This window comes from Pangasianodon hypophthalmus, chromosome 9 (genome assembly GCF_027358585.1).
Source record: "Pangasianodon hypophthalmus isolate fPanHyp1 chromosome 9, fPanHyp1.pri, whole genome shotgun sequence".
Lineage (NCBI taxonomy): Eukaryota > Metazoa > Chordata > Actinopteri > Siluriformes > Pangasiidae > Pangasianodon > Pangasianodon hypophthalmus.
The window spans coordinates 28,281,406-28,297,958 of record NC_069718.1 but is presented as its reverse complement, the minus strand read 5'-3'; the positions used below and the strand labels follow the sequence as shown (position 1 = coordinate 28,297,958).

The following is a 16,553-nucleotide window of genomic DNA, read 5'->3' as shown; positions in this document are numbered from 1 at the left end:
TAAAAGTGGATTAACTCTGATAGGAACAGCACCAAGAACCACAGCAGGTCAGAGTTTAGTAAAAGATTTTAGTAATCTGAATGAAAATAAAACACTTGTTTAAGGAAAGTGGATAGCTTAATTAATTAATACATTTTATATACTGTAATTATGTATCAGAATGATTGGAGACCGCCCACTTTGAATAGAAAACGTTTCGGAACGTCTGGAATTTTTTGCGCATGCGCAGAGGATTGAGTTCGCTTGCGTGGTAAAGGTCGGGCTGCGTCATCGCAACCTATTTACATCACGCATGCGCATTGCGAGAGACGGGGATTTGAGAATCATATCGATAACAAATAGCTACGTCACTCTGAACTGCGTCACTGCCCTTCCCCCTTTGCAGAATAACGAAGTAGACGATGAAAGTGAAAGTGAAACTCAGCAACTCCATTTTGTGACGAGGGGAAAACAAACCATTTCAGGAGTTTAAACACAGTGAATGTCTAAATCTAAAGCTATAATATATAAACACACTGAACTGACACTAAATGTAGAAGAGTTGCGTGTTGGTCTTTATTTGGGGTTTAATCAGAATAATTTCATTGATGACAGATGTATTATAATTACATTTGGACTATTTACTATTTTGAATTTATTTATTTATTTATTTATTTATTTATTTGTCTTTTTACATCACAAAAACCTGCCATTTTAACAGGGGTGTGTAGACTTTTTTGACTGTGTCAAGTATGTGTTCTTGTTATAAAAACTTGTTTATCTTGATTTTGTGTACTTTGCTGGCATTGTCTCTGTCATTTGTTTTATTCAGGTCTCATGGTAGAGTCTATGTTTGCTACATGCTGCAGCAGCCTCCTTGGGTGCAAAGTGTGTGTAGAGCAGAGGCAGGAGACTTCTGACCAGTGCATGAGGTGCCGAGGAGATTCTTTCAACACTAATGTGCATAGGGTCGCTGGGCTTTCTGAAGTCTTGAGTGTACAACAAGACACAGTTTATGTTTGACGACACAACGAAAAAACAAAACGCTGAAATTTGTTCTGTCATGTTAAGTTTATGCTCTTTATGCTATATTGAGCAACAATTTTAGGTTAGTTTTTCTATTTCTATTTCTATTAGTGAAAACTCCAAATTACTGAAAACTCTATGGTTACTGTTAATTAGTGTCAATTTATGAACCACACTTGCACACACATTTACACATATATACAGGGTTTTCAGTTTATTTGGTACACTCAACTTGTATCTCCATCACTGGCCTTTTTTTTTTTTTTTTTTTTTTAAATCAGATAATCCACCTTATAGGTAATGAGTGTAAGGCTCAGTGAGTGTAGGCACAAGGTAGGTGTAGCTAACAAACTATCAGCTCTGTATATACACATAAACAGAACTGTGGGATAGGGTTGGGTTGAACTTCAACAGAATAGAAAATACAGAAGTATGTTCACTGTTCCATACTGTATGTATTGTTCACTATGTGCATTCCATGCCTGAACTACTCTGGTGAGTCCAAGATGGGCTACATGGCAAGACAGGTTTGATCTGCAATATCTGGCCACATTATCCTCCATGTTCAATTCATCTCTGTCTATTAACTGAATTAAGGATTCCTTAAAAAAAAAAAAAAAGCTGTAATAATGTAATGTAAAGTAATACTCTCTAGGCTGCTATATAAAACTAGCATTTTAGCTTCCTGGTCCCTCTTGAGTTTTAGATAATAACTCAGTCTAAAATCCACTATGCCCAAAGCAGGAATAAAAGATGGAGGGAATGGAACAAAAACTAACATCACCTTTTTATTTCAGATGTATAAATACCAGTTTTATTATTTTAATTCAACGTGCTAGTTTAAAATCATGTTACATATCAATCTATGTAAAGTGAATATTGTTGTTAGAGGAGCTGAGGTAAGCTCAGGCTGAAACAATCAGTTCTATAATGTACAGGGTTTTAAAAGGAGTCATTTAGCCCCAAACAGAACATAAAGTGGTAATGCGGCCTCCTCCCCAGCCCTGCAACAATACACAGAGACACACAGGCTTTCTCATTCTCTCTTTCACCCACACTGATAGACCAACTAAATCTCATGAACTGAAGTGGGCGGATCATGACAGTGAAATAACCAATGAGCATGATGCCTTTTTATTAAATCCTTACATACATGTACATAATAACACACTTTAAACAGGGAACTCGACCATCCAGACAACAATCCTGGCAGCCAGGAGCCAAGGACCCGATGATACACAGTACACAAATTCGCACACACACACACAAACACACAATCAATAAATCTTGATGAACCAATGTTCATTACAAATACTCTTCATTATACTCTGAGAGGTGAAAAAGTTGTTTAAAGTTATTTCGAGTTGTAAAAACAAATAATTAAGACTGAATACAATCTACCAACATGCCTATAGAAATGACAAATAGTATTAGTTTTAGACTAGTATTTGCCTGCCTTAGACTAATGTCAAAATATTTTGGGATATTTGGTGTAGATTCATGAAATATAATCTCAGTTATATCCATTTCATTCTCAGTGGCCTGGAAGAATACATACTGGCCTCTTTCCAATCTCTAACTGTCCAGTTTGGGTGAGTCTGTGCCCACTGTAGCCTCAGATTCCCCTTCTTGGCTGACAGGAGTGGAACCTGATGTGGTCTTCTCTTGTTGTCGCCCCTCCAACTTCATGGTTTGACTTGTTAAAAATGTAACCATTGATACAGCTGTTGTAAACATGCCTAACTGTATCTTACAGATCGTACATCTTATGATGACGCAGCAGACACTGTAGAGAGATTTACTGGTTTGAATACTGGAGAAACTGCCTCCACGAGGCAAGCAGAGAGTAACTGTACATCTTTCAAAATTAAACTGAGTCAAATAAATGAAGTTAGCAACAACATATTTAGCTACCATAATGCTAGCATGATTACATGATTACTTAGTTTTGCTTGAATTCGGCTAAAACACAGACAGTAAGCAATACAATCCCATGCAACAGAGTACTACAGAGCATGACAAATAATATATTAAATTCTAGTTTTATGCCAGAATTGTCCTTTAAAAAACACAGTAGCAAACAAGGAACAGAAGTTTAAAAAAACTTACAAAAAACTGGGAAAAAATGGATTAAATCACAACTATAAATCAATCATCTGTGGAGAAAAAAATTCACTGTCATGTTACACCAAACTGAATAAAGCCATGTTGAGCAGAAACACACTAAAAAAAAAGATAAAAAATAAGGAGCTAAAAATAAGCTATAAACAGCTACAACACATGGATGTGTATTTGTGTAATCAGTGTGATGATGTGATGATATCTCTGTGTTGTGTGTAGATGCTGAAGGATTTGACTTTGGATTGTAAAATATGTTATTAAAGCCTGAAGTAACTTGTAGCTGAGTGGATAAAAGGATGTGATCAGTCCCGGTTATTGTTATGGAACTTCTACATCTGAATATGAATGATTCAGCTCCCAAACTGCTGGAAATGTGGGACGGGTTCTAACGCTTCACCAAAACTGCTTTATCCTGGAAAAGAGGTTTGAGCTGAGACTCCTGTCATAAGCCAGTCCTGGTGAATTTATGATCCTTAATGCTGAAAGACAGAGAAGAGCAGCAGTGTAAACAAACATCAACATAAACACCAAGACACACACACACACACACACAGAAAAAGAGAAAATATTATACAGTACACAGTAAATATTATTCAATATCATACAATACAGTAAAGAGGCAGTAAGTCAGTAACTCACTGTAGTGTCTCCAGTTTACAGTGTGGATCCTTCAGTAGATCAGAGAGCAGCTTCACTCCTGATTCTCCTGGATTATTACCGTTCAGATTCAGATCTCTCAGGTGTGATGAGGAGTTTGACCTCAGAGCTGAAGCCAGAGCAGCACAACCTTCATCTGTAATACTGCAGCACCACATCCTGCAAGAAAGAAAACCTTCTCACACTTAACACACTCAGTTTTAGCATTGAAAACATGAACTACACAAAATCTTTATATACAGTACATTTACTCTCCATCTCACACACATAACAATGAAAATATATCAGATCACTACAATTACAGTTACCACAGATGAAAACTGCATGTTGCTGCATCTATTAAAACTCAGATAGGTGTGTGTGTGTGTGTGTGTGTGTGCATGTGTGTGTGTGTGTGTGTGTGTGTATGTGTACCTCAGTTTCTCCAGTGTTCAGTGTGGATTCTCCAGTCCAGCAGAGAGCAGCTTCACTCCTGAATCCTGTAGTTTATTCTCACTCAGGTTCAGTTCTCTCAGACTGGAGGAGTTTGAGCTGAGAACTGAGGACAGAACTCTACAGCTTTCCTCTGTCAGATTACACTCACACAGCCTGGAAGAGAAATGATGAAATATCAGAACACTGATCCCAAACACACAAACACAGCCATAATACAGCTAAAGTTTAACATGTAACAGAAATGTCAGTGTGTTTCTCTCACACACAGAAATCAGAGGACAGGACACCACATCAGCACATTTACAGGAGGAGGGACGTCTTTCTGCACTCCACAATCTCTCAGCTACAATTTATTATAAGACCATTAGGTCATGTACATAACACACACATGTGAGAGCGAGCAGCCTACAAACAATACACTCTGATCTGTGTTCAAGTTTCTACAACCAACACTGCAGATATAGTGCATTTTATTACAGAAAATAAAGAATTATAGAACTGTACACTATCAGTTAATAACATGCCAGTACTAGTGGTACTTTACAGTGAGTTACATGTTGAATTTCACAGAGACGGTATAGTAGTTGGTGTGTACCGTTACAAATCTGTCACCTCAGGACCTTAGATTTTACACAGACACTAGTTCAGTAGTTTGGTGTGGACCCCAGAACAGGTGGAGTGTTGACATACAACCAAAGAGATCCAAACTAAAGAAAAAGTTTAATCGGTCCAAACCAATAAGGGTAGGTGTGAAAGTGTCCTTGTTCTCTCTCACATGTGTGCCTAAGTGCAGACATAATGTGTTAGTGTAAAAAGTGAAAGAATCTTCTGTAAAAGTGCCAGAGCTTTATTTAAAGATGATCAGAGTAACTATTGACAAGCATTAATCCAAACAGTGCATTTCAGTGTTACAATAAAATAACAAACCATGTTGTAGTACATTTATGAATAAAAATACTCACTGAGCTTTTCTGGAGGCTTTGACCACTGGCAGCAGCCTCAGAAGACATTCTTCTGATTCATCGTATTTATTCAATTTAAACTCATCCAGCTCCTGTTCTGAGTTCAGTAACAAAAACACCAGAGCTGACCACTGAGCAGGAGAGAGCCTGATTCCTCTGAGACGACTGTAACCTCCTCTGTTCAGGTAAGTTTGTACTTCCTGCACTAGAGAATGCTCACTCAGTTCATTCAGACAGTGGAACAGATTGATGGATTTCTATGGAGATGGATTCTCCCTAATCTTCTCCTTGATGTACTCAACTGTTTCCTGTTTGCTGTGAGAGCTGCTTCCTGTCTGTGGCATTAAGCCTCGTAAGAGAGTCTGATTGGACTCCAGTGAGAGACCCAGAAGGAAGCGAAGGAACAGGTCCAGGTGACCATTCTCAATCTGTAAGGACTTGTCCACTGCACTCCTGAGGAAATCAGACATGTTTGAATTTCTGAAAAGATCAGACAGATTATTCATTGGTGGTTCTGTTACATTTCTGCTGATGAAGGAGAGAATTGCATATAAAGCAGCCAAAAACTCCTGAACACTCAGATGTACATAGCTGAACACCTTCCCCAGGTGAAGCCCAGACTCCTCTCTGAAGATTTGGGTACACACTCCTGAGTACACTGACACTTCTCTGACATCAATGCCACACTCTCTCAGGTCTTCCTCATAGAAGATCAGGTTTCCTTTCTCCAGCTGTTGGAAAGCCAGTTTTCCCAGTGCCAGGATACTCTCTCTGGTCTGCTGAGGATCAGGGTCACAGTTCTGATGGTACTTTTGGTCCTTGTGTTTGATCTGAAAGATCAGAAAGTGTGTGAACATTTGAGTCAGAGTCTTGGGGATCTCTCCACTCTCTGCTTCAACCAACATTCTCTCTAGAACAGTGGCTGAAATCCAGCAGAAGACTGGGATGTGGCACATGTTGTAGAGGCTTCTTGAAGACTTCATGTGTGTGATGATTTTATTGGCCAGGCTCTGATCACTAATCCTCTTCCTGAAGTACTCCTCTTTCTGAGGATCACTGAAGCCTCGTACCTCTGTTACCTGGTCTACACACTCAGGAGGGATCTGATTGGCTGCTCCTGGTCGAGTGGTTATCCAGAGGAGAGCAGAGGGAAGCAGATTCCCCTTGATGAGGTTTGTCAGCAGCACATCCACTGAGGCTGACTCCGTCACATCACATAATCTCTCATTGTTCTGGAAATTTAGAGGAAGTCGACACTCATCCAGACCATCAAAGATCAACACCACTTTGTAGGAGTCTATTAATTGTAGTTTTCTCATTTCTGGGAAAAAGCGATGAAGAAGATTCATCAGACTGAGATTTTTCTGCTTCATCAAATTCAGCTCTCTAAAGGGAAGTGGAAACATGAAGACATCCTGATTTGCTTTTCCTTCAGCCCAGTCGAGAATGAACTTCTGCACAGAGACTGTTTTTCCAATTGCAGCAACTCCTTTAGTCAGCACACTTCTGATGGACTTGTCTTTAAAGAGGTCATTACATTTGATGGGTGCCTCCTGTGTCCCTGGTCTCCTGGATGCTGTCTCAATCTGTCTCACCTCATGTTCATTATTGACATCTCCACTCCAACCCTCTGTGATGTAGAGCTCTGTGTAGATCTCATTCAGAAGTGCTGAGCTTCCATGCTGTGAGATTCCTTCATTAATTCTTTTAAACTTCTCTCTCAGGTTGGATTTCAACTTTGGCTGATACACAGGCGACACAGACTCTAATAAACAAAGTAATAATATGTTTTAATGCAAAATCACTGACCACAATATAAAATGTAAAATTCTTTCAAATGCTGCTGTTCATTCCTGATTCATGTACTAAATATTATTGAAGGAACAGGACCATTGTACAGAGTAACCACAAGCTGGACCACAAACAGAACAGAAAAGCACCAGATCCACATGATACTAAAATCAAACTTAAAACTAAAAGCGTTAATATCTAAAACAATTTCCTCTCTCTAAAGTGAACCTGATGGAATAAAGCTGTGACTCAGAGCTCTTACTGTTGTGCAGTGTGTTAGCGAGATCTGTGTGGTTCATGTTCTTCAGGACGTGCAGTGTGATCTTCAGCGCTCCCTCTCTGACACTGTGCAGATCCTCCTCATCCTCCACCTCCCTCTCAGTGCATGCTGGGTAATCTGGACTCAGGAGCTTCCTAAACCTCTTCAGCTCATTCTTTATCAGAATGATGACTCTGTGTTCCAGCTCCTGGTTAGAAACACACAGTAACAGATCTAAATATTATAATCTAATAATACAGTGAAATATGCTTTTATTTCATGAAAAGATGAAAAGTCTCTTTCTATTACCACAAGTCACAACTGAAATTCTGTCCGATTACTCATAATGCTGCTACACATCTGTAAACTGTAAATTGTCATTATCTTAAACACCTGCAACCTACTAACACACAATTTACACACATTAAAAAGACACACACCTTGAATATTGACTTCAACTGATTTCTGCTGATGTTTGATTTCTTCTGTTGTGGTCTGTGAACAAACAAAACACATCATATAATATGGACTATATGTATTCATAGCTACACAACACACACTAATAAATACAGTGACAGATATTTTCCACTATCCTCTTAACACAATACACTGATTTCAGGATTTCCCAACTGACGCTAACATGTTTAGAAACAAATATTTGAATGAATGAATCAATCAATAGTTATATTGTCATTAATCTCCCAGGTGTAAATGTTCTTCTGTAGCACCACAGACCCTCCAGCTCAGGGACTGCAGACTGAACTGAACTCTTAAAGCAGTTTTCCTCACTGCCAGTCCGAGAGCTGCAGCACTGCACAGTTTAGTGTTTTACTGCTTCAACACCTGATAAAGCTCATGAAGGGCTTCATAATGAGACGAGTGAGTTTGATCAGGTGGAACACTGCCGTAAAACACCTCACTATACTGACCTCACATCAGTAGAACTGTCTCTTTCTGTGAAGTTAAGTGGAAATCCCATTGACCGGTCACTCTTCATGGACACACAGCTGGGTTCTGGTGAGTCTGATCTCTTTCCCTCCATCATTCTAGAATTACAACAGAAATATCAGCAATAATTAATACTCTGCTGTCTCAGCACAGTTAAACAATGTGTTCATCATTAAACACCAATAATTCCATCTTTTTAATTCAGCTACAGTCTGCACACTTATTCAAACAGGAGACTCGCCTCATACCTCAGGAATTACTCTGATGTCAGGAGTCCCAATCACAGCTAACTGACTCAGCTGGGTCTTAAAGCCTGTAGAGTTCACTGACTCAAAGCTATGCTGCTCTTATGCTACACATTACACAGTCCTTTTTACTCTTCTCTCAGGGAATGATTTCTCTAAACTGTTCTTAGATCAGATCACTGATATATTCACTGCTATTAAACACCTTAAAGCAAAGTCTAGTTCCTCTGTTAACTAGTGAGTGTTTAGAGATACAGATCTGTTCCCATGAGACGGTGTGTATTTATTGCTGATGAATGGAAAAGTAACTCACCTCTCGTCTTTCTTTAAGTCCTGTTTTCCAGACACACTCATGTTGGAGGTCATGTCTCCTTCTCCAGATTACAGCAGGACACACGTTTACTTCACTCCAACATCTGTGTGTTAAATCAAACCCTGTATCAGCACAGAGTTCACTTACAGGAAATAGTCACGGTATCAAGTCCTAAAACAACCTGTGTACATTAAAACTTCAGTACAAACCCACAAAACTCTTCTGCATCTAGTGTCACTTCAGTGTGTTTATATATTATAGCTTTAGATTTAGATACTCACTGTGTTTTTACTCCTGAAATGGTTTATTTTCCCCTCGACACAAAATGGAGCTTCTGAGTTTCACCTTCACTTCGCTTTTTCACTTTACCTGTTTATTCTGCAGAGGTGGAAGTGTGTGTGTGTGTGTGTTTTTAAGTGATTCTGCAGTAAAACAGTAAGCAGTAAAAACAGAACAGTGCATTTTCGCATGTTATGAAACTTGTTTTATATTCATAGTGGCTCTCTCCAGTCTTTTTCTTATGTAATTACAGAATAGAAAATGTATTAATTAAGCTACCCAATTTCCATATTCCAATATTTTTCAGAAATAATGGAAATAAAAAGATTTAATTACTTGTATATTTTTCCCCATATGGTCAAACATATATTTATTTTAGCATTTTATTATTTCTTAGAAATATAACACTGATTAAAAAAATAACTTTTTTCTCCACCAAATGAGTGAGTGTATCAGGATTCACGGAAAAAAAGGAGTTCAGTTGATTTCTGATGGTCTCATGAGCCTGGATTTACCTGCCTGTGTCAAATCCTTCCAATATGTGTATAGTTGCATGCAGGCTACACACTTATTCTGCATATAAAAAGTTACAGTTATATAGCTAGACTGTAAGCAGAATTGTTTTAATGCTAAAAACAAGATTAGCCAGATATAAATTCATAGAATAAAAATGTAGTATATGCAATTCTGGACCTGTAGTCTTACTTCTTTTAGCCTTTTTGTCCTAAAAGGCTGTCACACTTTCTCATTGTTTATTACTGAAGGTGCAAGAAATCTCGATCCTGTTTCCTACAGTGCTGAGTACATGGGGCATAAAATCCATTTGGATCAAAATGAAAAGCTTGGGATGTTTGGGGTGACCCACATCCTTGCAGTTGATGGATATAGCAGCAAAACTGTGGGATATTCTACAATGCCTGTATAGAATAACCTCACAATATGCAGAGAAGTCTACAGGGAATTTGCCATCATTTGGTTACACATTTAGATGAACAACACAACAGGCTTACTCTACTAACCACCACAATCTTATAGTCTAGACTTGAATCGAAATGTTGTATTTTCCAGTTATATTTGTAATGGACTTAGTAATCCCATTCAGAAAGCCTGTCCCTGTTATGTGCTGCAGACCAGCACTTCTCTCCTTTGGATCATGGGATCAAGTAAGCGTCGATCACGGGAAAGAGTTTTATCTCACACTTTTTATCCAAGAACAGCTTGCAAAGTACAGGCACAATCAATCAAGTCTGCCTTATCTGCAAACTCAGTCAGCACAGGTGATTTTGGGATTGCTGGATGAAAGTGTATAAAAAGTGAGAAAGTTGATTCTTTGGTTTAAATCAATAGAATGTTTTATTTTGTTAATATGCACATGATATTAAGCAACATTTTCCTCCAACAGAGCCACACAGTTGAGAGAATGTGACCAGAAACAAATAATCAGCTTAATTACCCAATAAAGGCATCCTTAATTCAGTTAATAGACAGAGATGAATTGAACATGGAGGATAATGTGGCCAGATATTGCTGATCCAACCTGTCTTGCCATGTAGCCCATCTTGGACTCACTGGAGTAGTTCAGGCATGGAATGCACTTAGTGAACAATACATACAGTATGGAACAGTGAACATACTTCTGTATTTTCTATTCTGTTGAAGTTCAACCCAACCCTATCCCACAGTTATGTTTATGTGTTTCTGTTTGTTAGCTACACCTACCTTGTATCTACACTCACTGAGCATTACATTTGTTGCCTATAAGGTGGATTATCTGATTTAAAAAAAGGGCCAGTGATGTAGGTACAAAGTGAGTGTACCTAATAAACTGACAATTCTGTATATGTGTGTACATGTGAGGCTTGTAGTTTAATCAGTGGTTCATAAATTCACACTAAATAATAGTAATTGTAGAGTTTTCATAAATAAATAAAGCTGTACAAACTGTACTATACTTTACTGAACTGTACTTTCATTGTAAAGTACTAATTTTGGATAGAAAAACTCATGGCAAGTTTTTGCTCAATATAGCATAAAGAACATAACCTTAACATGACAGAACGAATTTAAGCGTTTTGTTTTTTTGTTCGTCAGACATAAACTGTGTCTTATTGTACACTGAAGACTTCAGAGATCCCAGCAACCCTATGCACATTAGTGTTGAAAGAATCTCCTCGGCACCTCATGCACTGGTCAGAAGTCTCCTGCCTCTGCTCTACACACACTTTGCACCCAAGGAGGCTGCTGCAGCATGTAGCAAACATAGACTCTACCATGAGACCTGAATAAAACAAATGACAGAGACAATGCCAGCAAAGTACACAAAATCAAGATAAACATGTTTTTATAACAAGAACACATACTTGACATGGCCACAGTTATGTAAGTACATATATACAACCATATGAAAAGATTCTCGGATGTACAGCCACCTGAGAAACTCATATTTAAAGCTTCTTACAATGGATATAAAAAGTCTACACACCCCTGTTAAAATGGCAGGTTTTTGTGATGTAAAAAAATCAAACCAAGATAAATCATATCAGAACTTTTTCCACATGATGATAATTACCATCAGAAACATTTTAGGGAAAAATAGGAAAAATAAAAGTTACAGTAATCTGGTTGCATAATTGGGGGTGTGGCTGTGTTCAGAATGAACCAATCACATTCAATCTAATGTTCAAAAGTAATTATCATACAGCTGTCATCAATGAAATTATTCTGATTAAACCCCAAATAAAGACCAACATGCATTCATACATTTAATTTATTAAATCATTTCATTATTTGAACCAAATTATTTACTGAAAATGCAGAGAGTCAAGTTTGGAAATGTGGCCACACGAGAGTAACCAAGATCCATCCAGCACAACACACTTCACTAACTACACAAAAACTCTGTTTATCTTACAGCATGGAATAATATTAATCATAGTGACTAGTATAATAATAACTGCAATTTCCCACAATCATTATTCTGATATTAAGTGTTTTACGGAGGTGTTTATAAGTTAAAATACTCCTTGTATTCTTGGCTTGTTTTTTATCTTGTGTAAAAGTGACTAATTGTGATAATATAAAGTGCTGGGCTTAAAGGACAGCCTTGTTTTACACCTCTGTGTTTTTCAAAAGCATCAGTTAAACATCCACTGATATTAATTTGTACTTTTGATTTTTTTATACAGAGTTTTAAGCATACCAGTAAGTTTTTGGGAAACCTGTAGTGGTCCATTACACTCCATAAATATTCCAGTGAGATAAAGTCAGATGCTTTTTTTGATCCAAGCCTGTATAAGTTGTCGGGAGACATGTTTTAAAAGTAGGGGAAAGTGGAATGGGTAAGATAAAACTATACTAGTGTAGCGGATATTGTAGTGGCCTGGATACGGGGCATTGCACTGATGTTTTTCCCCAGTTATTGTATCACGCCCTGAGTGTTTGGGTGTCCAATCATGGGCTGCGTCATTTCCGCAGGAGCGCCTGTTCCGGGTTCCCCCTTTTCCGCTTTGAGGTTTTGGCTGATGCAGAAAGATTGTTGATGTGGTCCGCTGGTGCAGTCGTTTCCCTTCCGGGTTTCAGGGTGTTACTGGCAGGCTGAAGCTGTGTGTGTGTGTGTGTTAGCGGCTTGGAGCGCTAGTAGAGGCGCGGGTGTAGTGTCCACATGAAGGAGAATAATCCGGGTTAAAGGAAGTGCAGTGATTCTGCAGGGCGCCATTTTCCGCACTGCTGCTTTGTTTTGTCCGCTTTGTGCGGCTGACTGCTGCTTGTGCTACTGGCCTGGTTTTATTTAGTTTTGTTGGTTTGCTTTTCTTTGGTTTGGTCTTGTACATTCTGCGTCTTGTATTACAAGACATTTGGTCTTGTATATTCTGTGTTCTGTATTTGAGTTATGTGAATAAGAAGGTGGAGAGGAGCCTGAGGATCTTCTCCTGATTTATTCACAGGGTTATTGTGGGTGTTATTTTATTATTTTAGGATTAACCTCATTACCTCATTCTGTCATATCCTCATTTGTACTTGGTAATATTTTGAGTGTTTTCTCGCCTACCTTGGGAATTTTTATTTTTTCTTAATTTTTTTTGTAGTTGTGTTCTTTTTTTGAGGTCCTTTTCTTAAAATTGTTGCCAGTTTTTACAGATATTAATTCGAGAGTACTGAAGCCCTTTTGTGAACATTTTTACCGCTTGTGTGTGAAAAACACGTAAAGAACAAAGCATTGAACTAAGAGACACGTATAGGATGCAATGGAACTTTGGAATTCTCCCACAATGCACCTCGGCAACAAAAACAAAACATTAAAAACAATTTCTCATTAGGTATTGTAGTAAATATGAAACAATGATTAGTGATTATAGTGAAATATTCATTATTACACATCTTTCTTTTAGCATGTACAACTGTTTAGAAAAGGTTTTATTTTATTTTTTATTATTATTATTATTATTATTATTATTATTATTTTAATCTACCATGATCGAGAAGTGTAGTGATTATCTGCCCCATAAATAGCTTCTGTTTTCTTTTATCTCTCGGTGTTTGATTAAGCGCAAAGTGGTCTTTCCTGAAATGGGCAAGTGCCACGCCTTACCAAGCACCCATGCCCTGCGAATAGTCCCAGCTTGGCATGTCCCTTTTCCTTTTATTTTTGCTTTTCTTTTTTGTTTTTTCCACAGATGTAACGGTTGCTATAAGGACTTAATATACGCAATATCATTTGAGATGAGGTTTGAAAAGCATCCCCCGTTCCTTTTACTTTTTCTTGTTTGTTTGTTTGTTTGTTTGTTTTCTACTTGCGTTTCACAGTATTTTTTCACAGTAACTATTGTTATTATTTATTTTATTTCTAGAGCTCTTTAGTAAACCCTTACAGCACTTCATAAACCTCATAAACCACAATCCTTCACATCACTTACAGCTTTACACATGAGGAGAAAAACAGGCTCCTGCTAAGAGTTATTAACATCAGCATTGTCTACATGGCTTTTTAACAAGTTTCTTCAGTATATTTTTAAATAAATGAATCCATAAATAAAACAGATCTATTCAAGGTTTTGTACAAATCTAATACACTAATGTGCACATTTTTACATCATTACAAGAGTTAAGAGTGTTGTCTTATTGACAAACTACATTTCTTTTGTGAAGCATCCGACACTTTAGTGTAAAATTCAACGAGTACATACTGATTTTACTTCCAAGCAGAAAAAAGAGAAAACAAAAAGAAAAAAGAGCACAAATAAGCTCTCAGTGTGTTATATGAGTTATTAAATTTCAGAGTCTTTACTGCCATCTACAGGAAAATGCACAAGTTCTCCATCTAACTGAACGTTTGGATGAAAAGTGAAGCCTTTGAGTGAACTTTCTGTGTTTTTACTGCCATCTACAGGAAACACGATAATGCTGTGCGCGTGCACGTGAAGGGGTGTAGGATCCAGCCGGGCAGTCGGATTTAGACACAACACCTGACGTTCCCCATCGTTTATAAGTAAGTTGAGTAAGGGGTGTTCCTAATAAAGTGGTGTGTATGAGTAAGGGGTGTTCCTAATAAAGTGGCGTGTATGTATAACATCTGCATCAACAAGGCTTTAAGAGAAACACTATGAAGTGCAGTTAGTGCAGGAAACATCTGGAAAAATGTCCATCAGCTTGTAAGCGTAGAAAAGAAAGAGTTGCAGTGTTTGAATGGTTTACAGAAGTGGAGCAGATTACATGTGCTGTGAATCTGCAGATTTTCACCAGATAAATGAAATCCTCCAGGAGATGAACCCAGAAAAGCCATTACTGACATGGAGACAAGTTCAGTACGGATCCACTCCACAGTAACAGCGTTTTACTGCCATTAACATGCTGTACACTACACTCACCGGCCACTTTATTAGGAACACCTGCTCATTCATGTCATTATCCAATCAGCTAATCACATGTCAGCAGAAAAAAACCTAATTTAACACCACTAGGTAACCCAATTAACACTGATGAAATAATTCCAGCAGAGTCACAGCTGAATGATGGGAAAAGTCCGGGACCTGATGGCATACCAGTCAGTTTTACAAAATGTGTATTAGTCAAAGAGCAGATTTACTAGCAGCTCTATAGATAATGAAGGTCTACAAACAGGGGCTTTAAATAAATCCACGATGCTAAAGTTCTTCTGCATTCTTTACTCTGGTCATTCTTTATTAATTCTTATAATTATTATTTTCAGTTACTCTTCTTATTTTCAGCAACTTGATCACTGCAACCTGTAATCAAACTAACTCCAAAGCTGTGTCCTCTAAATCCTGTGTGTAAAGCCCAGTTTCCCAGCCCTTATCTAACACATGGCAGTGTTTTATCTGCTTTCTCTACAACCCCCGCCTCAGCTCGTGCAGGCCGCTTTGCTTCATTCCAGCTGATGACTGGAATCAGGGGAGTTTGGGGCAGCTTCTGACTGAACATCCTCGGGAGTCTAATGAGGCCTCTCTATAATAGCTTTCTTACCAGTTCAACTCCAACTTCATCAGCACCCTAATAAAGCACTGCATGTTAGTTTTGTTCAGCGTCACTATCTAAACTGAGAGTCTATTCACAAGCACTAGCACTACTACACTTCACATTTAATATTTCCTTCTCTAATGTTTAGGGTTCCTAATAAAACTGCCATATTCAATCATGAGCACCAAAAGTCATGTTCAGTCTCACTGTTTCAGTGGAACTTCATATGTTCCGTACGTGGCCTCAGCTATTTCACTCGACAATCTCCACAACTAGGGAAGAAGATTACACAGATAAAGCCAATATATACCTTATTACAGTAAAACAGTTTCTGGCTGCTTTATACGCATTTCTCTCTTTCATCAGAAGAAACGTAACCGTTCAACAAACCACTGATCTGTCTGATCTTTTCAGAAATCAAACTATGTCTGATTTCCTCAGGAGTGCAGTAGACAAGGCCTTACAGAGTGAGAATGGACACCTGGACCTGTTCCTCCGCTTCCTTCTGGGTCTCTCACTGGAGTCCAATCAGACTCTCTTACGAGACTTAATGCCACAGACAGGAAGCAGCTCTCACAGCAAACAGGAAACTGTCGAGTACATCAAGGAGAAGATCAGGGAGAATCCATCTCCAGAGAAATCCATCAATCTGTTCCACTGTCTGAATGAACTGAATGATCATTCTCTAGTGCAGGAAGTACAAAATTACCTTTAAATTAACAGAGGAGGTTACAGGTGTCTCAGTGGAACCAGACTCTCTCCTGCTCAGTGGTCAGCTCTGGTGTTTGTGTTACTGAACTTAGAACAGGAGCTGGATGAGTTTGATTTGAGTAAATATGACCCGTCAGAGGAATGTCTTCTGAGGCTGCTGCCAGTGGTCAAACTCTCCAGAAAAGCTGAGTGAGTATTTTTATTTATAAATGTATTACTGCATGGTTTTTTATTTTAATGTAAAAACTGAACTGAACACTGAACTGCATTGTTTGGATTAATGGTTGTTAATTGTTACTTTAATCATCTTTAACTTAATACATTTTATGCTAACACCTTATGTCTATACTGAG

The 16,553-nt window shown here is 38.2% G+C and overlaps 1 protein-coding gene across 1 annotated transcript; it reads right to left on the bottom strand.

Moving 5' to 3' along the window:
- Positions 1–5,734: 5,734 nt before the first annotated feature.
- On the bottom strand, positions 5,735–6,564 carry LOC128318884 (protein NLRC3-like; the record flags this gene model as incomplete). Its single annotated transcript, XM_053237007.1, has 1 exon — positions 5,735–6,564. A coding segment is annotated over exon 1 (819 nt), but the record flags the coding sequence as incomplete, so codon positions are not given.
- Positions 6,565–16,553: the final 9,989 nt, after the last annotated feature.